Source organism: Rhea americana, unplaced genomic scaffold (genome assembly GCF_003343005.1).
Source record: "Rhea americana isolate MKP2758 unplaced genomic scaffold, rheAme1 scaffold_152, whole genome shotgun sequence".
NCBI lineage: Eukaryota > Metazoa > Chordata > Aves > Rheiformes > Rheidae > Rhea > Rhea americana.
Genome location: NW_028185617.1, coordinates 1,162,939 through 1,187,853, shown reverse-complemented (window position 1 = coordinate 1,187,853; position 24,915 = coordinate 1,162,939). Strand labels below are relative to the sequence as shown.

Genomic DNA, 24,915 nt, shown 5'->3' with positions numbered 1-24,915 from the left:
GCTGAACATAAAGTATTTCACAGCTTTGTTGTGAATAGCATCCATGATTAAAGTAGAAACAAATTCAGGCAATCTAGTTCTTAATATGACCAGTGTACTGATCACAAATCACATAAACTATCTGAAATAAGTTTTTCAAAAGGGTTATCACCTGCAGTTGACAAAGTTTATATTTTTGTTTTTCAGATRTTTTAGTTTCTCAATATTCAGTTTAGGTAGTTCTGAATTTCCAGTTTACTCCTAAAAACCAAGCAGCTCATAAATGTGTGTAATGTTCAGAAAGTTCCGTAAAATGATGGATCTCAGATGGAGCAGCCATTGACAGAACTTTTATGTATTTTTTTGTAAGAAAAATTGCCATGTCAGGAGAAAAATGCCCTGTTTTCACATGATTTTTAAATATAAATCATTGCTCAAAACAACTTTCAGATCATTTTTGAAGAATTGTACAGTAGTGATATTTTCTGAGTCCAAAGCCCAAACCAATCAACCATTCTGACCCTACTCTGTTCTTCAGACAGCTTAAAGCAATAAAGGGTATTTACATGGGGCATATTACTTGTTTTCAGTGTGTTCATAAGACTGCTGTGAAGCTGGGAMTTACCACATATTGCCCATAGCCACATACTGGAAATGGGGCATGGAGGGAGCTCAGAAGGATCTAGGGGCCAGGTTCACAAAAGACAATAGAAAACTTTCAGTGTCAAAGCATCCCTGGCTCCCAGCAATGGCCAGGATGCTGTAGCCCTGCATGAAGACCTCCAACTCAGGGGGAGGGCTTGCAAGAGGAAGGGATTCACAACAACCAGTGTAATTACAGGAGGGGAAAGAATCACCAGAAAGAGGAATGTGCTGATTCAGCCCTCAGTGTCTCGGTGATCAGGGCATTCAACTGAAAGAGTGTTCTCTACTCCAAACCCGATCATTCATTTTACATTTTTGATAAAGATTCACTTCAATTCCTAGATAAAAAGTCTATCTCAAACTTCAACCAGGAACCAAAGTTCAGATCTCTTTTCTTCCAAACAAATTACTACATTACAATAATGCTATTTTTCTGTCCCAATGAATTCTGAAACTTTAAAGCAGTCCTCAGCTGATGAGAGGAGTGGGGAATGTTGTTCCTAAGGACAAACAGCTAAGTGTTTAGGACACTCTTCTGAGATACAAGTAATACAACTTTGCTACTACTCTGGGTAAGGACTGCTGGGAACCTACATCTCCCTACTCTCTCTCTATCACCAAGACCCAGAAACATCCTTCATTTCTCTCTTTATGCTGTACTGAAATAAGCCACTTGCCTAGTGGCATCCATTCAGGAGACATCTTCACTTATGGGAGTCATAGAATCATAGAATCAGTAAGGTTGGAAGGACCTCTGGAGACCATCTAKTCCAACCTCCCTGCTCAGCAGGGTCACCTAGAGCATGTTAGACAGGGTTGCATCCAGGCGGGCCTTGAAGATCTCCAGAGAAGGAGACTCCACAGCCTCTCTGGGCAACCTGTTCCAGTGCTCCGTCACTCTCACAGGGAAGAAATTCCCGCTCATGGTCAGGCGGAACTTCCTGTGCTTCAATTTCTGCCCATTGCCTCTTGTCCTGTCACATGGGACAACTGAAAAGAGTTTGTCTCTGTCCCCTTGACACCCTCCCTTCAGGTACCTTCAGGATAAGATCCCCCTCCCCCAGTCTTCTCTTCCCCAGGCTGAAGAGGCCCAGCTCTCGCAGCTGTTCCTCATAGGGCAGATGCTGCAGCCCTCTGACCATCTTTGTAGCCCTGCACTGGACTCTCTCCATGTCTCTCTTGTACTGGGGAGCCCAGAACTGGACACAGGACTCGAGATGAGGCCTCCCCAGGGCTGAGTAGAGGGGCAGGATCACCTCCCTCCACCTGCTGGCAACACTCTTCCTAATGCACCCCAGGAGACCATTGACCTTCTTGGCCACAAGGGCACATTGCTGGCTCATGGTCGACTTGTCATCCACCAGAACTCCCACATCTTTCTTTGCAGAGCTGCTCTCCAGCAGGTCAGCCCCCAGCTTGTACTGGTGCCTTGGGTTATTTTTCCCTAGGTGCAGGATTCTGCACTTGCCCTTGTTGAACCTCATGAGGTTCCTCTCTGCCCAACTCTCCAGCCTGTCCAGGTCTCTCTGAATGGCAGCACAGCCCTCTGGTGTATCAGCCACTCCTCCCAGCTTGGCGCCATCAGCGAACTTGCTGAGGAGGCACTCTGTCCCCTCATCCAGGTCATTGATGAAGACCCAGGATGGGACCCAGTACTGWSCMCTKGGGRACKCCACTAGCCACAGGCCTCCACCTGGACTCCATGCCACTGATGACAACCCTCTGAGCTCTGCCTTTCAGCCAGTTCTCAATTCACCTCACTGTCTGTCTGTGGCATCTAAGCCACACTTCCTGAGCTTCTATAAGCTAGGTTATACAGACTGAGCCACAGTATAGTGTAGTCAATCTCTAGGCTTTTATTTAGTTCCAGACTCTGATTTAGATGCTAAACATCAAATATAGCTGATGGGAAGGCAAAGGAGTGATTATATTCTGCACTGAACAGAACACACTAAATAGCAGTCAGATTTGCATGGTGTTAGCACTATAGGCTGTGTTCTCTCCTCAGCTGCACGAATGGGCTCCAGTGATATAATTTTTGATAGTCTTATTTAGGAGGACTCTTTTATCTGGCAAGAAAACTCATGCTGCTATTTTTCAAAACATATTTTCATAGAACTATTCCTCAGTTCAAGCAYAAGTCACCTCCCTGAAAATTTTCTTGCTCCTGAGGTAGCACCTGACTCTTTCAAGGCCTCTTGGATTCTGGAGGGCTGCTTCACTCAGTTTGCTTCTCAGCCCTTGGCCAGATAAATGCTGATAAACAGCGGTCTTGTTTTCTGCTTGTGGCTGCTGTTTGCTGTCAAGCATTGCAAAATACAGCTGAGTTGCTGTCTGAAAACAAGGCCAAATCTACATTGCAGACATTTTCTGGTGGAGCTGTTTGCTGGACCACAATGAGAAACTGAACTGTGCTAGCAAGGCGTAATAGCACTGACACAAGAATCTGGTGATCTCTGTGCTTTTTCTTGTGTAAATCCTTTAATCATAGGCAAAAGCAGATTTTCATAGGCACTATGAGTTCTTGTCAGGAGTATGCACTTATGTGGGCTGGAAAAAGTGTTTCTTGTGTTGATCTAAATGCAAACACAGCTCCCAGGTTTTCTGTGTTCCTTCAGAAGCTTACTTCCTCTGACCTCCAGAAGCATTTTGGAGTTAAACAGATTTAGAGAATGAGTACAGCTCAACTCAACATTTACCTTCAACCTTATGTAACAGATGTCTAAACCCACTGACTTTTGGGTAATCTCACAATATGCTTCTAAATTGCCTTTTTTCTTTTCTTTTTTTTTTTTTTTGAAAATAGGAGTTGGGCTCAAATAAGCCACTTAGGCAATTCATCTCACCCAACTTTCGCCATTTTTAGTGTTTTCATGTAGTCCAGGCCAGTTGGCTGGATTTTCCCAATGTAAAGAAATAAGAATTTCTGAGAGAAAGTCATCCTTTCTCTTGCTTCATTTCACTATCAAGGGGTTCACTAGCTTTGATCAGCTGCCTAACTTTTAGATGATAGATGAGATGAATCTTGTCTTTAGATACTTCTGCAAATGTTTTTTGTATCCTATTCTTCCTCCCTCACCCCAGCCCTTTCTCTTTATTGTATTTCTTCGGTTTAGGAAGGATGAGCTACTACAAGAAAGGCAAGGTGGAATAAGAAATGAACACACACACAGCTCTCATGCTTGCTAAATGGAAAAGGATTAACACAGAAGAAGAAAACAGAATCTTCAATAGGAGGGGAAGGGAATTAAAAGTAGGGAAAACTCCAATGACGAAATACTTGACAATATCTCGCTCCCTCCATAGTAAGGCCACTCAGAGAAATACAGAGGAGATGCTGACACCGCTTTGTTGTTTCCAGGGCAGTGGATTGTCCCTTGCCTGAGCTGCTCTGACAACAGGACCTGTGACTGGAGGGAAATCACATGGCAGCCACATGGCTGCCAGTACTCYGTGCTAGCCCGGCCTGAGCTCCAGCAGTGTGTCGAGGGCAGAAGGGTACGTAATGAAATTTACATTTGAATTCATTTTATTTACCTGGATATTTAGTGTCCTTAAGTCTTAAAAAGACATATATGATTGGTGTGTTAAAAAAAATCCTTACTTAGAAAGAATTTTGTATGGAAATCCACAGGGATGAAAACGAACRGTTATCAATAATTTAACCTCATACCTGTACGCTGCCATTTAGTATAGACCTTAGGTCACACCAGTAGAGTTTCCAGACCTAAGACGTACATGGTTACTAATAAAACCTGCCGTACTTGATCATAGTGAGTGTATAAACACTGTAAATGAAGAATGGATTTGCTTTAGTTGTTACAGCGTGTCTTATACTTTACATGCACGTTTGGTTTCCTGGGCTGCATACCTAATGCATGGCATTGCTTGTGCACGCTAATCTTAACAAGTCTTCTTGCACATTCTTTTCTTATAGTGAAGCTTCTAAGGTGATTACTTGGAAATACACGATCTCTAGATACAGGTATCCAGAAAGTAAGTAATTAATTGTTATAAAGATTTTTTCAGTATATTGCCTAGGTAAAAAAAAATAGTAATTAATAGTGACATTTTGATAAAATCTGAGATAATATTCATGCAGAAATATAAAAAAAATAGTCTTTCAATTAACATTTCCTCCTCCTTTGTGGTCATTTATCACTCTGCACAAAGTCCTCCATTGCCATTTTACTTTATTTCCACCAGTGGTTTTCACCATTACTGCAGAGCTTTGGGTTTCTCTTACCAYGTGTCTCAAAAAAATAAAGGTTTGACTATGGAGGAGAAGCTGGATTTACCTCTCATGTACAAAACAGACACTTATAGACTGACCCCATCAAAAAAATGTTAATGAATTTGCTAACTTTTCTTTGGTTTTTAGTTTATGTAGATATCAGCCTGCCTCAGTAAGCAAGCACCCTTCAATCAGAGAATAAACGGACAGAAGAGGAAAAATATACCACTGTGGATTGCCAAAGTAGCGCTGGGAGGATTATGCTCACTTTTCCRCCTCCCGAGTCTGACCACTCACATTCACCAATGTCGAAGATAGGACAGTGTTTGTTAAGGGTCCAGTATATGAACAACCAGTTACAATCCAGTGTATGCAATGAAAGTTTGTGAGATTGTTTCCTTGATTCAAATTCCATTATATGTTCTGAATCTTTGAAATCTGCATCTAGTGCTATTTGTTGGATGAGAACCAGATCCTACTTGAACTACGTTAACATAGTATTAGACAAAAGTTTATAAAACTAATTGCACTTGTTTCCTCATTCTGCGGCTTTTGCACAGGTCTCTCTTCTTTATCTAGTAACCTTCATGGGTCTGTAGAAATCTGCTGGAGCACCGTTCTTGCCTTAGTACAGATGTTCAGTTAACCGATTTATTCCTTGAATGTCATTTTCTAATGCATGTTTCCCTTTTAGTAAATTTTCCCTATATGTCTGCATTTGTATTCCCTGATATTATTTTTGCTGTTATACTGCAGTTGTATTAACTTTGTGAATCATTTCAGAATAGCATTTATGCTTTTTTCACCAAAATAAGTAAGCATAGATGTTGTGAACTCCCTCACATCAGCAGMATTTAAGAAGTCAGAGAGACTTTCTTAATACATAAATCAGATGATTAAGAATTATCCTCATGCATGGACAGTAAGGTCCTGATTTTGTCTGTCTGTAGTTAAGGCAAATTTTAAGGTTAGTTTACACCGTCTGAATAATGTAGCAGAAAAAKGTTTTTATTTTTTTTTCAGGTGCTCACTGAAAAAGACTTTTGCCTGTCAGTTATGCTGTATGCTGTTATACACCTTTAAGTAAACTAAATCTTTTACAAGGTAGTTATTGAGCAGATATTAAGCAGATATAATTCTTTTGATTAAAATATTTGTATTGTACAAGAGATCCTGGTAACCATCTTGTACATRTTTATATTTCCTCATTTGTAATATTAGTTTCAAACCATTATATACCTTGGCTGTAAGCACTGCAGCGGACACTGAATTCTATCCAAATTGATGATATCATAGTTTCTGTATTAAAATAAGTAGAAGGTTTCAAAGCTGGAGTTGTAAGTAGATTGGAAAAAAATATATATCCATGAAAGCAAAGAGCAAAACAGAACTGCAAATCAATAACCCAGGCGAGGATACTGAAATGATCTGGAATGCCATTTGATTTTTATTGCCATTTGCTGAAGTAGAGAAGAACAACCGAATTCACTAGTGTCCATTTCTCAGAATGTGTTCAAGTAATCTATGTATCTCTGTATTATGGTGTTATGTATTATGCCATCACACTTCTAACATTCAGCTTGTACAACTTTGATCTCTGGAGTTCAGAATCCTTTAGCAATGAAGCATGTATCATAATCTACATTTTACAGCCTCAGAGGTTAAATTGTTCTGTCAGAACTGGAATTGTGAGATTTCCCAGTCCCGGTCCCGTGCTCATAGCACCAGACCACACAGCATTTGAATTCTTGCTCAAAGTYCTCAAACTAAGGCGATAAGAAGACATACCACATAATTACTAGTCTTTCCTCTGAGTGGCGTGTATATGTAGGTCTATAGCATGGTTGAGTCAAATGAAGTCWTGTCTTTCATCAAAATACTATTACCTCTCATGACTGAATTTGTCCGTTCAATATCCTTCATAAAAAAGTTCAGACTCATATAAATTTGAACAGGAAACAAAGGTAAAGGAAGTAATGGTATTTATGAATCACTTCTATCTTTTCTAATTTTTGTCCTGAATCAAAAATACGGTTTGGTTTCAGGATGCTCACCTGCTGGGCTTCACTTCTTATGCTAAAACAGCATAAGACAACTTTGTAAACACCATAAGTGTGTGTGATTATGTCCTTTTTTTTTTTTTTTTTTTTTTTTTTTTGAAAAGGAGGTGTTAAGCTCTATGCTACCAGTTTCTAGCACAGGTAACCACAGGTTGTTTTCTTATACTTCCCGTTTAGTTTTATATGCTAAAAAGAAGAAAAAACTGCTTGTTCTTCTAACTCTATTGAATGTGAAAGGAAGCCTATAATAAGTTAACCACTACTGTACTATACCCTTGATGTGGATGAATTTCAGTAACTGATGGAATAAGATGGAAAGTGAATAAGTACACTTAAGACCAACTGCAYGGTGAAGTGCAGTTATTCTAGTTTTCCCATGTTTCATAGAACAACAGAAAAATGTGGCTTTCAGATCTKTCCCTTGCTCATTAATTTCTATATTTCTATATTTATACATATTTCTTAAATATAATTATGGTCATTCAAATAGATAATTTGTTTCCTAATTTAGCTATAAATTCTACAAAAGAATGTTTCTTAAATTTTGTTTTCTAACTTCAGGCCGGTTTTATGTCTTCTATTAAAATTTATTTGTACTTCAGAGCTCATTTTTAAAATTATATTCTCCTTTTCTATAACAGAAATTAATTTAYCCCAGATATGGCTTCCTGTTGGTTTTGTATCTTCATTAACTACTATTTTAATTTATATGCATATAAAATTGCATTAGAGTTTGAGCTGTTTCCATTTCATAAAAACATARAGACCTCCTGCAGTGAAACAATAAGACTCAAACTGGTGGAGATGCAAGAAAGGATATACCATCAAAAAAGCAGTTTATAAGAGACCTTTTTTTACTTTATGATGTGTTAGCAAGACTAATCAGTCATATGTTTCTATTTCAGACATGATAAACAGGAAACTTCTAAAGCATTGAGTCTAAAGTGATTTCTGGCTAAGTGGATTTTGTTCACTTTAATATCTGCAGGCCTTTTTCTCCATTTTAATGGAGAACTCTAATGGCCACTCTTACTGTGACCAAGAAGATGCAGGTTATATTATTCTGTAAATACTAGTACTTGAGGAACTACATATGTATGTCCTAATTGAATCAAAGAAATAGGCAGTCATAATTAAAAAGATTATGTTAGTATTATAKTGGCTCAACAAATCCATGGTAATTGCAGTTAATAAGCTTTTGATGTAAGATTTTTACAATTCTATTAAGACATAATGCTGTGATTTTTGTACTAGAGCRTTTTTAAAAGTAGGTGAAAGGAAAGGAGCTTTAACAGGTAATTAGTTGTCCAATTAGCAGTATATAGAAAGCTGGCTTCAATAGCAAGGGAACATGTATTTTGTTTATCATTCAAAACTGTAAGTCTTGTAAGAATTTAGTCTTATAATAAAGTACCATTGAGTCATGTGTAATTAAGAATAGGAAACATGAAAAGGCAATATTTACTGAAGTACTTAAATTCAGCTGTTAAAACAGGAATTTTAGCTTACAATTTATTAATAACATTTAGATTTAAGTAGTATTTTCAGCTTACAGGTGTTTAAATTTCTTAAGTGTGGTTAATTTATAATAATAGCTCTGGTTAAGTTGAATGCCACTATGCTTACACAATCTATTGAAGCCTGAAAGTTATAATGGATTTTCTTTACACAAATGTTTGCAACAAAGACACTGAAAACATCTGTGGAAATGTTGTTCAATGTCTATTAAAATTATAGCATTATGTATGCCTGAGCTTTTAGTCATCCTGCAGGCAAATCCCGCTTGACCTGAATAGCGCATGACAGAGCCTTGTGCTGAATTGYAAAGAAAATGAAATATGGCATATTCTAAACTCTTGAACCATCATTTTACTCATAAATATTGTAGAGCTAAATACAAAATTATCAACAGAGCCATTGGTTTAAATAGTTATTAAATACTACATGGCATGTGCAGAACTGTAGTAAGTTGATGCAACTAAATGATATAAATGTTGCTATAGAGACTACACACTCAGTTATATTGAATGATTGTGTTCCGATTCATTGAAACTCTTGGTTAATTGAAGAGCATAAGCTTTCTTCCTGGATCTGTACCCTGCTTACTTTAGCCTTTTGGTCTTCCRAGCATTTGCTGAAAATGAAGCCAGCCTGCAAAATGTGAATGCTTTGTAAGATACATTCTGATGGTTTACATACAACAGTGAAAATGTGCTTGATCAGCACTGCACGAGGGCACTTTTCAAAGCTGGTGTTTGTTTATAGCTACTTTGCAGATAGGATCCCTTGAAATGTCCTTCCACCTGGATTTTTTTCCAAAAAAAAGAAAAAGAAAAAGAAAAAAAAGAGAGAATTTTTCTGTCTTTCAAGGATTTAAAGATATCTCACAGTACAGTTGAAATAACAGTTCAGATCAGATTATTGGGTATCTAAAAGGCCTGGATGAGTGGATTCGCTGTGTGTGCAGGTATGATKGTGATGTGCTATGCATGTGAACCTCAGGCAGCCCAGGGTACATCAAATTACACATTCTTCTTTCTATCTGAGATCTTCTCTGCTGGACTTTTGGAAGGATATCCATTTTACAATTCCAGCATGCACAGTCTATAGAGTGTGCCTGCTGATATCCTCCAGTGAAGACAGAAAAGACTTCAGAGCTCTCCATCAGGGCTGGACAGCAGAGAGAATAGATTGTGCATCCTGCAAACCTATCTTTAAAGACATATTTTCAATGATGCTTTGATTTCACTGTGAAAGAAGTAGCTGGAGTTAAATAGAATTGCATGATTGAAATGATACAGACCTGGTAGGGCCCATACCTCTTCTGAACAGTCAAAGACTTCTTGACTGAAGGTTAATATTATTATTAGAATTCACTGATACCTTTTAGAKTAATCTACACTTTTGATCAGGCTTTCTCTACACCCACAGGTCTCCTTTGGCTTGTTTCTTTTTGCCCGGCTCATGTCAGGTCTTAACTATTCTCAAGGCAGACCTACTTCTGAGTATTTATGTTTATTTCCTTAGTGAATTCCTAATCAGTTTTTCTCCTGATTCGTCCTGTTCAGCCACATCTTCTCCCAAGAATATATACACTCATACCCAGCTAGACATCCAGGCACTCAGTAGCGTAGGTATCCAGTCCAATCTATTTCCAGACCTTCTGCTTTACCTCCTGAGAACAAACTCACTTAGAGTGAAAATTAAGACTAAGATCCTTACTTCTTCAGAGATGGGCTTTGTGTACTCTCTTCAGTCTTGTAATATTATTTGAAAAAAAATATGTCTGGGCCCAAAAGGTTATCTGTTTATTCCAGTTATATTGACAGGTCTAAAAATCCTCTATTTTGACTGCTGTCAACTCCTTCATGTTTTCAGAACACCAGAGCAACAACAAAAACATTGTAAATCCCAGCTTACATTTCTTGTGGTGCTAAGCACCATGGAATTTAGAGACTAGAATTGTCACTGTAAAAAATGATGTTAATTAGCTTGTCTCTCCTGATACTGATTTTATAAATGAGTGTACGCAATGCCCTCCTACTGACATTTTTCTCCTTCAGACCTTGCCATCCCAGTACAGGCTTGAAAACTCGCACACACCTGGATCCATTACTTAGATGTATGTGGATGTGTAGAAAATTTGAAGTTCTACAATGCTAAAATATTTAATAGAGTGAACCAAATGTGTGTGAAGGGGAGYTGTTTTGGTCTGTTTCTGACATAATGAAAAAATGGCAAAGAGGCTGATGATTTAAATTTCAGTCTTTGACGATTGGCACAGGATGYTCAGGTCACTATCATGTTCTTTCTTGGCCCTGTCACCTTATCATAATACGTTCATCTTAAACTGCTTCTGTGCTATGGGAACTTTCTTTGGTACACTGTTGTGTCTCATTTTTACTCACAATAGGCTCATCGTGGGAAATGGAATTGGTTGCCAAAATTGTGGCATTTCTGGAGGAAACATAAATAATGATGCACTAAGTGAGAATAGTCCAAGATAGTCTCACCACATAAGAACTTGGAAAAAAGTTTTGGAAATTAATTTATTCTTAAACTTRAGTCATTCTGTACAGTCTAAATTTTCTTTGCATAACTAAATATTCAAGATGGAAGTAGTAAAGTATCAAAACAAAACCAACCAAMCAAACAACAAAAYYCCAAGTTAGAGGTTGTCAACTTCCCTGAATAGGACAGTGCTAGAGGAAGTAGGTGCAGAGAAACAGGGCTGTTACTGTGTTTTGGTTCTGTGGGGTTTCTCACTTCCGTTTTTACATTTATGCTCCTATGTGTGCATTTCTGCCTGAGGGRCTGCGGTGGAACAGATCACACACCATTTCATTGGCAAACCACAGTGACCCACTTGGGTTCTCTTCCTCTTCAGACTGTTGTCATTGCTTACATATTCTCTTCAGCATGAGGAAATGTCAGCCCATCAACTAAAAATAGGGAAACTGCATTAAAAAGTGTATGAAAGTTCTGTGGTCTCCACATACAGAAATGCTTGATTTGTAAGATGAATCCACAAAATGAGTAGGATCAAACCCAAATTTGTCTTCTTTATTCTTTCACAAGTTCAGAGTAGTCCAGTAAAGCTTGAAGCTACTAATCCTCTTTTGTCCTCTTTTATAATCCTCATGAAATGGCAAAAAGACAATTTATTTGAAAATATGGTAGCTACTACATTTATTAGTATACGTGTTATTTTGGTTTAACTTCTAATGAGTCACATTTATGGAAGACAGAAACTAACCAAGACATAGTGTGTAGGAACAAGCCACATGAATAACTGGAGGGACTACAGCAGGAAGCTACAAGTAATCAAGAGAGGCTCTGTACTAGCAATTGGAAGTAAATATAAACTAAAGTAAAAGAGATGGGTGAAAAGGATGAAAAATACAGAATTATAACTGCAGCTATAGTCATCTATAACTTTTACTATTGTAACATATAATACGGCTTTTTGTTAATCAATATTTTCCTAAAGGAAAAGGGTAGCATTGAGATGACAGGACTGGAGATCTGGCGGCACACAGAAATATTTCTTGAGCAGTCTTGAACARGATTTACATACCTCCAGCCTAGCAATAATCTCTTCTACGCACTAGGTTTTTGCACTGTTTAACTACTAAAAGTAAATCATATCTTTTTTTTCCCATCCAAAGATTCTTTTCATAGGTGACTCAACTAACAGAGGAATGATGTACTATCTAATAGAAAGAGTGAATAAGACTCTTCAGGAATGGCAAAAGACTCATGATATTAAATGCTATCATAATATCAATGAGGGGAAAACATTTATTAGTTACTCCTACTATCCCCAGTTTTGGATGAGTGTAAATGAGAGACCAACATTTGAGAAAGCACTAGAACAACTGCTGCAGAGGTACAGTATAAACTGTATTGCTGGCTTGTTTGTATTCTCCTATTCACAAATGTGTTTAACAGATTTTACAATTAAAGTCAGTAAACAATCAAGTATAATGTGTGYAGACCATATTGTGTGATTGAAAAATAGCAGAAAATGACATTGGGCCTCTGATTAGGATGCCAGATACAGTCCGCTGAAATGTAATGTAATGCAGTTAAAATGTTTGCCATCTGTTTTAAGCAACGTGTTGTTTTTTCTTTCTGGGTTTCAGATCACGTCCCCTTGAGAACACAGACCAGACAGTATTAATTGTAGGTGGTGTTCAGTGGCTTAATTCTAATCACCTGCAAATCATTCAAAAGGTGTTGAAGAGGTAATGTTATGTACTAAATGTTTTTCCAAGTCAAATCTTATATGATAAATGAGAATCAACTTCACCAAAAATTTTAAATACAAACATTTCATTTGTTTTCTCATAGGTGTGCCCTTAACTGACTTTGAAAAAAAAAATGCAGTATCTTTTGATGTGTCTGTCAGTAAAATGCATGTACTTCTTTTTCATTTGCCAAACAGGGAAAATCTATCAAATATTCTGGTAATTATCAAATCTATAGGGATGGGCTTTCACCTACCTGTGGATGGAATACATTCTTTATCACAGGTAAGCTACATGTATATTTGGAGAGCATTTTCATGGAAGAGTTGTCATTCAGTGATAATTTTGCTGTCTGCTCAAAATGTTAGTACCTCTGCTCAGCAAGTTGTAAGTAGATCAAAGAAAGAATAATGTTTGTATTTGATAATATGGCTTGCTGATGCAGATTCAAACTAATTAGCATTAATTCATGGGTTCCATCATAATAGGATAGCCATTAGAGATGTCATGCTCAGTCAGCTATCCCAAGAACTAGAAAAACCTCCAATATTAAGCCTAGTGCCAAAGTTGAGAAATTGAACTGGAAATAAGCAGGTTGTTCTTTGTTCCACATAGATCACCGACCCTCCTCAGGCTTCCTCCATGATTACTGCTGGATCAGATTCACTGGTCTAGCTATATTGCACAGCTCTCCATAAATCTATCTTAACCAGCCTATTAAGCCAAAACACTGCAAAGCAGCTGGAAAGCACCAGTGAGGCCAGCCTCTTATTTATATGTTAATAGGGTGTTACAGTCAGTTCGAATCAAGTCCAAGACTCTCAGAGTAACAGATGGGCTCATTTTAATATATTGTGTAACTCATTCCGAATTTTTATTTACAATTCGGGGAAATTCTCTATTTATAACATAGAATACATATAAAATGTGTGGATGAAACAAAGCTGGGAAGTGCTGGAGGACAGAACAGAATAAATGTTGGCTAACATGGTTCATTTAACATACCAGCTATTCACAGGTGTTGAAAGGAGAAAATAATTAGCTGTCATAGTTTACACACAACGCTGTCACATTGGAGACTGGCATTCACTTTTTTTTTTGTAATTATAACATATTGCTTTATTCAGTATGTGATTTACTGTTATTCCCACCATTCTTTTAGGTATTGAGACTGCCTTGTTAGATTTTGCCCATTCTTTCTTTCTAAGTTAGTACCTTGCCTTCACTGAATTTCTTCTTGCTGATTACACTCATTTCCCTAATTTATGCAGATACCTAATCAGGATAAATTAGGGAAATAGTTGGAATCAATTAGAAGAATTGCTTTAGATCCTGTCATAGCTTTCAGCAGCGTTAGATGGAAGAAGTAGAATTTTGATCTAAGGTAGGCGAGGCAAAGAACAGAAAAAGCTTTACAGGTTTCCCAGGATTACCTTTTTCAGCTTCTTGTCCAGTAAATTCATACAGCTCAAGAAAGCAGCTACAGTGTGTACCCAACACTCTTTTTCTTCTCAGATAATCTGAATCATTTGCCAAATTACCCATGTGGTTTGGGTGCTCTGGACTTGTGGATTACCCCAGCTACTCTCAAAGCCTTTCTGTCTGCAGTGTCAAATGCACTGACTTAAAAATTTAGASTTAAGCTTTTTCTGTTCCTCTCCTTCCTGCAATATCTGAGAAATAATAATCTGCTCTTCAGTATAACCATTTCAAAAATTTGCATGGCACTGCACTCTTTTTTAGGTAACAGTCTTAATGACTTTGATTTGAAGCTGAATATGTCTTTTATAGGAAGATTTTCATCACTTCTTAAATAGACAACTTTGTAATAGGACTTTTTTCTGAATTATACTTCATATTAGCTAAATACATATTAAAGAAACAGTTACGCACTATTATTTTTAAATAACATTGAAATCTTCCTAYGAAGGAAGCTATGAAACTGCTGCAAATTTTAATTACTGGTAATTAGATTTTTAGTTTAAATCTTATTTAAATCAACCTGATTTGTTATGTAAATAAGAGAAAATTTTGATGATTTCCTTATAACCATTTCTGTGCCACAAAATACATTTTAAAAAACTTACACATAAATCTAAAAAAATCTTGGAATGGTAGCTATTTTCATGAGTTAATTTATAGTAATTCATGTCTGGAATATAACTGTTTTACTCAAAATACTGTTTTACTGTTAATTTCAAAGGTAGAATACAACCTTTAAATAGTCTTTCTGATACTGCTTTAACATTGCAATATTTTACCTGAAATGCAGGCAGAAGTGCAAAAATTATGGAATGAAAACTTACTTATTCTGGATACAGCAAAAAATTATGGTTATGAAGTTGTTGATACTTTTATCATCACAATGGGACGCTACAAGGAGTTCCTGCAAGGGAAGTGTGGATGTCATTTCCATGAGGTATTATTTTATGTTTTTATCATTCTCAGTTGTTTAAAACAGATTTTAACTACATGCTTCTTAGAAACAAAAAAGTATCCAACCAGATTCACACTCATGACTCAAAGTTAGGCCTGAAAAATAAAAATTGCAAAGATGGTAGTAGGTATGAGGATACCTGTCACTCGCCGTTTAGTCTGGAACRCAACCTGAGGACTGGTTAAATTTGATATATCGTAATAGCAATGCCTCACAATAAAAACAGGCATGCTCTGCTAAAAAGGTAATTTGTATAAAGAGTATTGTACAGTTTCCAAGTTCTCATATTATTTGCTGTGCATTATATATTCCTACTGCTTTGGGATCTTCAGTTTATGTATTTATCATACCTCAGCCACACAGGTGTTTGTCTTAAGCCTTCTTGCCTGACTACAGACTAGAGCTGGTCAGCAGACTCCCATCAAACCACTGATCCTTTTAAAATGGAGCTTCCTGCTGTATGTTTATTTTCACGTATTGAGAAAGAGTAATCTAGAATACTTATAATAACTGACTATACCAATAGAAGATGGTAGGCTATTCATTCTCATTACTGTGAATAGCTCTGTTTTCCTTTTTTCTCTGAATATCTATACAGGTTCTGTGTTCCATTTTGCAATTACTGGAATGAATGAAATAGGCACATTGTAAAGTATATGATTAGAGCAAGTGAGGACGTATTATGATTCTTCAAAGTTCTGGCAAGGAATCTTCCCAAGATATTACAAATGACAAGAGTTCATGGATTAAATCAAAAACAAATAAGCAAACACATTGTTATGCCTAGGCACAAAATCAACCTGGAGGTTGCCAAACCGGAGAAAGTAGAGAGTTTGAGAAACAATATATTTAAAGTTCTGGTTTCTTAGGTTTAGGTTCTTTAGGTTTCTTTCTGTATTTGGAGTATGTGGTGTGCCTTTTCATACAAATGCTCTTCCCCATTAGTAAACTAAGGTTTTGTTTTGGTTTTGCATTCTTTCACCTTATATGTAACAAACGAGGAAGTGCTTCTTTGGTTTAGTGCAGGAAGCCCTGAATGAAAATAGAGTGTTATTTCTGGTTAGTCAATTAAGCAGGTATCTTCTGCTGTGATAGATGACAGTAGTTCTAAATTTGATAGTTAAAGAAGTGTCACCAATGCCACCATTACCCATGACACCCACTTTTTGGTACAAAAGACCAGTTCCTAAGTTCCTGTTATGAGTGATCAGTTCACTGAGCATCTGAACATTTCACTGAGGCATTTGCCCTAAAGAAGAACCATGAATATCATATTACTCTCCTTGGAAAATAGGAAAAGTTTGGAGAAATAAAGGGGGTGCCTGCCTTTCTAGATGTTTAGCTTCTGATTTCTACTAAAACACATTTTTTCGGTGAAAATTGAAATTATGCACTCAGCGATCATCAGTAACTGGATCTAAGGACAAAGAAGTCTTCTGGAATCTCTATAGATAATGTTTAGTACAGTAATAACTTGCTTGTGATTCTACAAGAATCCATGTTCATATGCATTAATATGGAATGTCTATCTAACAAAAAACTAAGAAACTGCCACAATTTATTCCATCAAAATCTGTTTAAGATCATAAAACTTGAACTGTCATATCTTTCAGGAAGATTAAGTTCCTTCTGTACTATCAAAAGAGAGATGACAGATGAAAGTTCCTTAATAGAAAAAGTGAAGAGTAGAAAGAAATTTACTGAAAAGCTGCAATTATAGGGGTGAAAAAAGATGCAAAAGATGTCTCTTTAAAACCAAGAGTTAATGTGTTTCTGCTGTTTCACAGTCAGCTGTGGGCTTTGAGTCTAGAAGGAGCTGCCAGAATAATGACACAAGTAATCTGAAGTTATCAGTTAGAAACAGGAATCTATAAGTTATTTCTTACGGAGAAAATTCTGCTTTTTTTATGAGAGTCATCAAAAGTACGTAAATAATAAAAAGACTGTCTACCACACAAGTGAAATGTTAGTATTTTTTCCAGAATGATTTTAGGAATTTGTTTTCTGTCAAAACAGGTTACTGCAAATAACAGAGACCACCAAATTTTTTCTGAATCTCTCAAGAGAAGAATAAAATCCGTTTGCTTATTTTGCCAGTTGTACCTATTTTTCTGTAAGCCTCACTCTTAACCGTGGACCCGGTTTTACACTGGGTTAGCCACCAGGAGTGAGGTGGTAGCACTAGTTTTGGCTGTGAAGAAATGTCAGGAAAACTCTGATGTATTTTCCTCAAAGTTTCATGAAGAGCAAGAATCTAAAAATAACATTTCCTTCATCAGACATGTGGAAACTGCTGTGGCTAGTTGAACCTAGGAACAGTTTAAAACAAACAAACTGGAATTCAGGGTGACAATAGTAAAATTCAGAAATGGATTCCAGAGTGTCCATGTGGTACCTGCTTGCCAAGCTCTTGTAGTTAGTGCATTCTGTTTAATTCTCTCAGCTACAGCAGTCACCTTTAGACACAGCAGAATAAAATATTAGTAACAAGAATGCTTTGAATATTCTCCTTAAACATCACAAAAAAAGACACAGTCTCAGAGGTGTAACTGTCTATCAGATGATAAATGTATTTTCAAAGCAGAGAGAGGAAAGCAACCAGCTGCAATTGGCTGGGACTGTATTCCAGTACGGGGGTCACTGGGTTGGAGCACAGGTTTGGGAGCTTTATCTGACCTGTCTGATCTCATGTACTGAGTGTGACAGTCACAGTTGATTTCCACCTCTGACTCCTTAGTAGCTCATATGTTTGCAGCCCGTTGCTGGGGCCTCTATCCCTCTGTGAGACCAAACACAGCAGACATGGTTAGTTAACTGATCCTTTAATCTACTCTGCACAATACATTAGAGAGAGATGAACACAGCTCAGTCTAAATGAAGCTGGGAAAGGGGGAGTAAATCACGGAGCAGATATTTATGCAATGGATAATCAGTCCTGTGGAGTAAATGCCTCCCTCCATTTCACCTAACAGTTATATTGACCCCTTTTTTCCTAGAACCCAGATGTTGTTGCCTTCATGGGTCATTGCAGATGCTCACCATTTCCACAGACCTTTTGAGCAAAATGGAGAACTTCAAAGAGAAATATTTCAGATGTTTTGTATTGAACTAGGTGGAAAACAGCAGGGCSTGATCAGTCATCAGCATTTTTCACACACTCCTCCATCATTTTGTATGAGCTCATGTGCAGATTTTGCCTTACTTTTCATTCTGAGGGATCTTTACAGAGAAAATATGTTTCAGGGGAGGATCAGGGAACAATTTGGCTTGCAGAGTTGTTGTTAATGAGGCTTCAGAGGCCACTGTGCCTAATAGAGGCATAGATGTGCCCAGGAGAATCCATCAGACACCAAAAAACAGCCTTAGTTCTTGAGAAAAGTAAAAAGAAAATCCTTGAATGGTTTTGATATCTCATTAATTTTAACAATTTTGTCATCAGTTTATTTCTGCATCCTGCCAAATGGAGTTTCATCAGGTGCTGAAGCAGTTTGCACCAGGAAAATGCAGCATTTGGCTTCCCAGGCTACRGCCAAGAACACTAAGTAAAACCATAGAGCTTTTCATGTTTTATGAAGCCAGATGAGAAGGATTAAATCCATTGCTTCATACTTTCACTTTCTTTCTCTTAAAAATGACTTCTTAAGCTCCCAGAAGACAGCACCCCTCTGTAAACGACATCTGAACTAAAGCACAGCTGTTTGGGAATGGGGACTTCTCATTCTGTACAGTCAGAAACAAGAAYTGAAATGCATTCAGTAGTTCTCATTTGGTTCTTGTTACCTGACCAAGTAGAAAACTATTGCCCTCATTTGTCCTGATAAATTCTTTGAGTTTCCACTAACATACTTCAGAGGCCCTCAGATCACCCTGATAGCATAGAAATCTGCATATCTGTAGAACCTACAGATTTTGCTCAGATTGCRAAGGGATCTGGACTCATTGAGTGATTAGATTGATCTGGGACAAAAAAAAAATGTGAATAACTTCAGCACCTTTTACCCAAACATACTTCTAGTTGTACACATAAATATGATTTTTTTAATTACCTCATTCTTCTCAAATACTTACAGAGAAAGTAGATTGGTCAGTGTTTGTAAAAGAGCTATGGAACCTATTTTTTATTCAGATTTATCCCTTAATTTAATGACAAAGAAATAATGAACACAACACAGAAACTAGCAACCTTGGGATTTTCATATCTTAATCAGTATTTGGCTGCAGGATGAATGTTAAATTGCATTCCTTGGAGATTATGCCTAACAGGAATGCGGTTTGGGTGACTGGTTCAAGGTGGCATCATTTCAGAACAGTTATGTGATCTAAGGCGCTAGTTTAAAAAAATGAACCTGCAGTAATTGCATGAAAACAAACAACTGCTCTTGGCTTAGCTGTATCAAATTGATCATAGGATATATTAATTTTCTACATGGATAATTCTTGCTCTTTTTTAAATTCAGCCAACTCCTTCATAGCCTCTTTTCCCAGTCTTTCAAGCCTTTGCATGTGTTTTTTCTTCTCTCACAGTTAATTTTGTGAGTTGCTTCTGTTGATTTATTATGAGCTTCATTACATATGAACATTGTTTCTGAGTGATTGTTAAGTGACCATAAATATATTTCTAAAAAGCTACCATGCCTTTGCATAAATATATGCTTTAAGAAATATAGTCAATTCCTTCAACTGTGTACTGCGATTGTTGTGGCAGCAAAATTGAAGGACACTAGCACTCTATCACGTCAGCATATTTTTTCTTTTTCAAACACAAGTTAGCCACCTGGCATGTCTTTTGCTATCTCTATGTTTTCCACTGCTTGGGTAGAGATCCTCTGTCATGCATCTGTACAAGGTTCTGAGATTGAGAGTTGCTTCATTCTGCATCAGTGATTGTGCGTTGAAGTCAAGCTTCGAACATCTCACAGCAGACCCCCAGTTATCAGGCTCCTGAGGAGCCCACCTTTCACTTTGTCTCCAGTCCAGTGAACATTTGATTATTTGACACCAGTTAAACATGGTAATCCCAAGTACTCCCAATCTAGAAGTCCAAGAAGGAAAATTCTTCTACACTATCTCTAAGCTACAGAACCGCACTGTGATTATGTCAGTATGATACCTCAAACATCCAGGTTGGGAGAGATCTGTTAAAATGCACCATAACTTGGGGAAACAAGGCATAGCCCAGTTCTCATCCCAACACGGAGCTGAGACAACTTGCATCAAGATCTGAGAGCTAGGAACTTCTAGCAGAGTTCATAGTTGAGATACAGCATAGGTTCCTCAATGACATGAGATCAGATCTGGACCTAAGCTGTGAACTGCAGAATGTGGTCCAGATTTAAAACTTCTTGCAGGTCTGGACTTCCTTGAGTTTATTTTTTTCTTATAGTAGATGTATAAGCAAGTTGTGAAGTATTGCCTTTAATGAAGATAAGATAGAGTCTAATACGCTGAAGACATTACAAATGCAAACAAATTATTACAATGTGGCTAAGCATTTAGATTTCAATGCTTGAGTGAATAGGATCTTGCACTTTAATTAGTATGTAACACAAAAGTCAACCCACTATAATAAAGTTTGTAAGTAAACTGCTGCTCAAGGTAAGAGTATCAGCACCTGCTTTGTGGAGAACTGTCTCAACAGTTGTGTGCACACAGCTGTGTATCCCTCTAGGTGCATGTAGAAAGCATTCACATGTGTCATTTCTTTTGCAGGTGGTGAAATCTAATCCTTCTGAAGAAATTCCTCACATAACAATGACATTATCAAGGCACTCTACCCTGGGGAAATATATCAGCACTCAAAGCAAGCGATCACAACTGCAGGACTATGCAACAAATTCTCGGTCCCCATATCATGTCCGAGGTCCAATAAATCAAGTTTATTCTGAAATCCTCCTCAACAGGCTCTGTGCAAGGAAAAGAGAGCTTGTCAGCAAATAACCTGTCTTGGATGAAGCACTGGGACTAGAGACATGCCACTACCCATGTGACAATCTAAGGATCATGGTGAATGAACCACACTGAGTTGCTGCACACATACCAACAGGGTTGAAGACATGTGGCTTTTTTCCTAAACTTTATGAAATCATTGTATGTGCCCTGGCAGATCTGTGATTTGGAAATGGAAGATGGAGAAATGCAGAAGAGAGAAGAGGGGAAGTTACTTGAGCTGTTGCCAAGTGCTAGAACAGCTGTAGCTCAAGCAACTGCGTTTTAATGATAGTAAAGAGAGAGAGAAATATATACACTTGAAGTATTTGGAAAGGACTGCTTTAACTCTTTAGCAGTATCTAGTTTTCTATTTATAGAGTCACTGTAATATTTTAATTTGTTTAGAAACCACTTACATTCCATTTTAAAGTGCTTTATTTTATGTGGGTATGTTCCCTTTCAATATCAGTCTTTTATACTTTGACACTTGGTTTACACAATTTGAAAAAGTCTATTAACATTTTTCTGAGAACACTAACTTTTGAACTGAAACCACACCCCATCTTGCTATTTTAGATGGAATAGAAGAGATATCTACACTATTTTTTGCCTATTCTAATGTAGAAATAGGTTACTTGGATTTGAGACTGGTTATAACTTTCTCGATGTCACATGTAAATATAGTGAATACTTTAATAAACCTTATTTATAGTCTCAGTTTAGGAGAGTAATCATGTTCAATAAAACTGTTTAGTATGTGCTTAAGTGTCTGCCTTGGCCTATGAGCCAAACAAGTATTCTCCTGTGTGGAGGTTCCCTTTTTTAATGATTTTTTTTTTTGATTAAATAATTGCCAGCGTATAAAGCTAGTACCATAAACAAAAGAAAAAATGCCTTTTCAAGCACACATAAGAACTTCATAATCTGTTTTTTAATTTATCATGAAAAGGAGTACATGATGTGGAAGCTCTGCATCTCATGCTTGACAGGAGCAGAACCTCTCCAAACACAAGTTTCATGCCATAGCTCATCTACATTACCAATATTTCCAGGCCTTTTTAGGTAAAACCGCAGGAGGAGGTGTGGGGTGTCTTGTCTGCTTATCCCCAGCCACAATGTTGGTAGCACTCATTCCCAACTGTGATGGGAAGCCCAGTTATGGCAAAGGCTCAAGAGTAGGATGGTGAACTAAAGGCCATAGAGAGTAAAGCCCCCTGRACATACTCACTTCACCAATTATTTCTGTGCTTGGTCTCCCAGGCCCTTTAGCGTTTTCCATTGCGGTGTGCAGGCCATGTTATGACAGGGAAAGGCTGCATGGTCCCCATCAGAACGGTGGCTGTAGCTAACTCTGACTACCTGAATGTGAACAAATATTTTTTAAAAATCTGACAAAGCTAGGTCCTGATGTGCCTTGCCATAATCTTAAATGACTTAAGAGGAAGCTATGTGACTTTGTACAGTTAAAAAGCAGCAGGAACAGTTAACAAGTTAAAAAAAAAAAAAAGGAAAGAAAGAAAAAAGCCCTTCAAGAATAAAAATCCAGTTCTGCTGTCAGGGAGTTGGTGTTCAAGTCAGCACTTTCCCCCATCATGAACAGGACAGGGGAATCAGAACCAGGAAAGTCTGAGTCTAGTGGAGGATCTACAGAGCTCTATAGCATGTTTCCCTACACAATTTTTATCCAACTCTCCACTAGCTTCTACTATCTTTGGGAAAGGAAGAGGCAAGCAAGGTCGRTGAAGACATGAATTACAGTGCAGAACCAATCGCTATCTTCTTACCCTTAGTAGTACATAGAAGAACTGCCTTATAACAAAAAAGAACTAGAAATTCATGACACCAGTTCTAGGATTTGCTAAAGATCCTTAAATCCGACATAGTGTGTATCCCCATCTCAAATATTGTGAATTCTTGCTCCTTCAGATAAGGTATAAGGGGACATGAYGGGAATAGCTGTGCAGTTTGGTTTAGATACCTCAATCAAGAGTCTGACTTCCCTAAATGGTCAGAGGATCCTCAACAAGAGTATCAAGCATAGCTAAACTAGGAGACTTCACTCTGTATTGACAAAGCTCCGAACGGAGACAGTGTCGCTGCATTCAGTAGGAGAGTGTGAATATCTGCATTTCTCTGTAATACACTGCTGTTGTGCTTACAGCAAATGTCCCTGAACTTCTGTAAAAGATTTTCCCTGACGTGGAGCCTCACCTGAAAGAGAAGTAAGAAACTGTACCTAAATACTGAAAATGCCAGCATTTGGTTACGATCAGTGTGATTGYCTAATTAATATAACTCTGTGTAATAATGTAATATATAATCTTGGGGTCTGGAACTCTAGCATAACATTAAAGTTGAAGGATTTAATATCATGCTATTAATATCAGCACATGCAAATTCCAGCCAAATGTCTTTGTTATTAAGGTGATCAATGATAGGTATATTGCAATTATATTTTTGTTAAGTTTTATAGCTTGCTTAAATCCACATGCTGTTGCTGTTATTTTCTGTACACAAATGCTCTTAAGACATGAACTGGGTTTTATGATTTTTTATTTTTATCAAAGACTATTGCTAAAGCATCAGCTATAATGATGAAAAGGAAAGAACTGACTTTCTTATACTGTAGCTGATACTGGCAAATGTGCAGTTTATCACTTGCAGTTTAATCAAAAAGATAGTTTACATGTGCTGTACACCTAGATGTCTTAATGTTGTTCAGATCTTAATATTATTTCAAATGGTTCAAGTTGAGATTTTCCTTTATGCTTTCTATTTTTAATTATTCATATGTGTATGTGTTTGTGTGTGTGTGTGTACAAGCCACTGGTACAATTTGCAGACTGATCTTTATTTAAATGCGCCCTTTGAATAGTTTTTTTCCATCATCATATATGATCTGTGTAGTCTTAGGACTAAACAGAGGGAATGCAGACTACACATAAGGTACCAAAGCACATTTTTCATTATTTAACTTTAAAGTATATCTAGCATCTATTGCTCTGTGAAAGAAGAGACTGAGATTAAATCACATGGAGGTATCATTTGTTCATACAAATTCAAATTTTCAGATTAAGACAATAAAGGAATTACTATGCTTGAATTCTAGTGAAGGTATGTGTTATTATTAATATTTTACTCTAGAATTATCAAGTCTACTRTGACGTTTTGCCTGAATAAGCATTATATTATTCCTATTACATTAGAATTGATACTTAATTTAGGATTTMTTTTCTGTATATTTACCTTAGTCTCACTACTTCCCATTAAAATAGCAAAGGACCTAACTGTCAAGATCAGTTCCATCTCCTGATACAGCCATGAATTGCCCTAGAATTGGTGGAAGGATTAAAATAATCAGTCTGGGCAACATTTTTCAACAGATTTTGCTCAATTCAACAAAATTTGCTTAATTTGCTTAACAGCATATGAAGTTTAGAACAGAAACGGGGTTTGCTTTAAACTACAGGTAGTATGTCCAAAACCATGCTGCCAAAAATAAATACCCTTACATACAGAGCAATAATCTCAGTTTTTATTGCCTCCAAGAAACGTTAGGTGAAGCTGTAGCATGATGTGTCAGTGTCCAATGAGTTATAACTCGTTGTTGTGTCTCATATAACTCTATAGATGCTGCACAGAGATTTGAGTGTCAGCCTTGCAGAGTAGATGGCCATTCAGATCAAGTCTATCCTAGTTAATATCTTTAGAATAACTGGCAATAATAAAAAGATTTCCCTATTTGTGGAGGAATGTCTTGGCAACTTTGTCATCAGAGATGCTGCATTTCAAATAGCCTTATTTGACAAGGAACTGAAAGAATCAGCTGTGATATTTTTACACATAGTATTCATTTGAAAATGTTAATCTTTAGAATAATCT

General features: G+C 37.2%; 1 protein-coding gene across 2 annotated transcripts in view; it reads left to right on the top strand.

Annotated features, from left to right (window-relative positions):
• CPED1 (cadherin like and PC-esterase domain containing 1) overlaps nucleotides 1-24,136 on the top strand; it is a 149,685-nt gene extending 125,549 nt beyond the window's left edge. For both annotated transcript variants that reach the window (XM_085299718.1, XM_085299716.1), the window contains 6 exons: nucleotides 3,986-4,122; nucleotides 12,087-12,307; nucleotides 12,564-12,665; nucleotides 12,866-12,953; nucleotides 14,941-15,087; nucleotides 20,815-24,136. In XM_085299718.1, the coding sequence (XP_085155844.1) occupies nucleotides 3,986-4,122; nucleotides 12,087-12,307; nucleotides 12,564-12,665; nucleotides 12,866-12,953; nucleotides 14,941-15,087; nucleotides 20,815-21,042 (923 nt within the window). In that variant the 3' untranslated portion in view covers nucleotides 21,043-24,136. The remainder of the gene's footprint in view (nucleotides 1-3,985; nucleotides 4,123-12,086; nucleotides 12,308-12,563; nucleotides 12,666-12,865; nucleotides 12,954-14,940; nucleotides 15,088-20,814) is intronic.
• Nucleotides 24,137-24,915: the final 779 nt, after the last annotated feature.